Source organism: Pteropus alecto, unplaced genomic scaffold, assembly GCF_000325575.1.
Source record: "Pteropus alecto unplaced genomic scaffold, ASM32557v1 scaffold74, whole genome shotgun sequence".
Lineage (NCBI taxonomy): Eukaryota > Metazoa > Chordata > Mammalia > Chiroptera > Pteropodidae > Pteropus > Pteropus alecto.
In genome coordinates, this window is record NW_006436291.1 from 729,544 (window position 1) to 730,488 (window position 945).

Consider the following 945-nt stretch of genomic DNA (forward strand, 5'->3'; position numbering starts at 1 on the left):
CGGGAAACCAGCGCTGACACGGGCCGGTCAGCGTGGACACGCAGCCCCGCAGACACCGCGCCCTCAGGGCGGAGGCGGGGCGCCCGCTGCTGTCTGGTCCAGCTGGAGGAACGGGGTCCGGGTCCTCCGGAGGCTGGAAGAACAGAGACGCGGGGCGTTGGGGGGCCGTCCGCTGTGTGGGGGGGAGGGGGCTGCAGGGATGGGGCGCGGAAGGACGCAGCTCCCGCAGGCCCTGCCGTCTCCGGGCACCCTGGGAAGGCGGGCGTGGCCAGGGCCAGAATGGCGTGGCCAGGCCCTCCTCCTCCTCTCGCGTTGTTTGGGGAGGCCGCAGTGCCGGCCTTAGCCAGCGGCCTCGGTCTGAAGGCCGCGGGGATGGCACCGCGGCATGGCATGGTCGTGTAACGCATGCATGGCCCAGGGCAGTGACACCGGCCTCTCTGCCTGGATATGCAGCACAACTCAAGCTCGTGCTCGATGCCACCCATGCCACCGGAAAAGGACACGACGATCCCTCTGCCCGTGCTGCTTCCTGCCAAGGTGCCCCCGGAGCCATGAACGGAAGGCGTCCGGGGACCCGAATCTCTCCCACTGGTGGTCCCCTGGGAGGAGGTTCTTTGCCCTCCTTTCTTCTCAAGCAAGACAAGCTCCCCTGTGCCCCCCGACGATGGCAGAACCCTTGGAATCCTGGGGCGGGGTCCCCGAGGGCCTTGTGACCACCTCGGGAAGCCCTGGGCGTCGCTTCCTGAGGCACCTCCGGCTTACAGAGCCGCGGGCGGGCACTGGGGCAGGTGGGGACCACGCCGCCCAGGGAACGCGGTGAGACCCGCCCTGGAACTCCCACGGTGACACACTCACCGCGTCTGGGTGCCCAGGCGAGCTATGACCACAGAATGAAAGCTAAGGAGAAAAACAAGAACAAAAATAGAAACTGAAAACGAAAGGGGA

At 67.3% G+C, this 945-nt stretch overlaps 1 protein-coding gene across 1 annotated transcript in view; it reads right to left on the reverse strand.

Annotated features, from left to right (window-relative positions):
• Positions 1-877: 877 nt before the first annotated feature.
• The window catches only part of JAKMIP3 (Janus kinase and microtubule interacting protein 3), a 42,961-nt gene continuing 42,893 nt past the window's right edge, over positions 878-945 (reverse strand). Inside the window, exon 21 of the mRNA XM_015590154.2 lies at positions 878-928. Within this exon, the coding sequence (XP_015445640.1) occupies positions 878-928 (51 nt within the window). The remainder of the gene's footprint in view (positions 929-945) is intronic.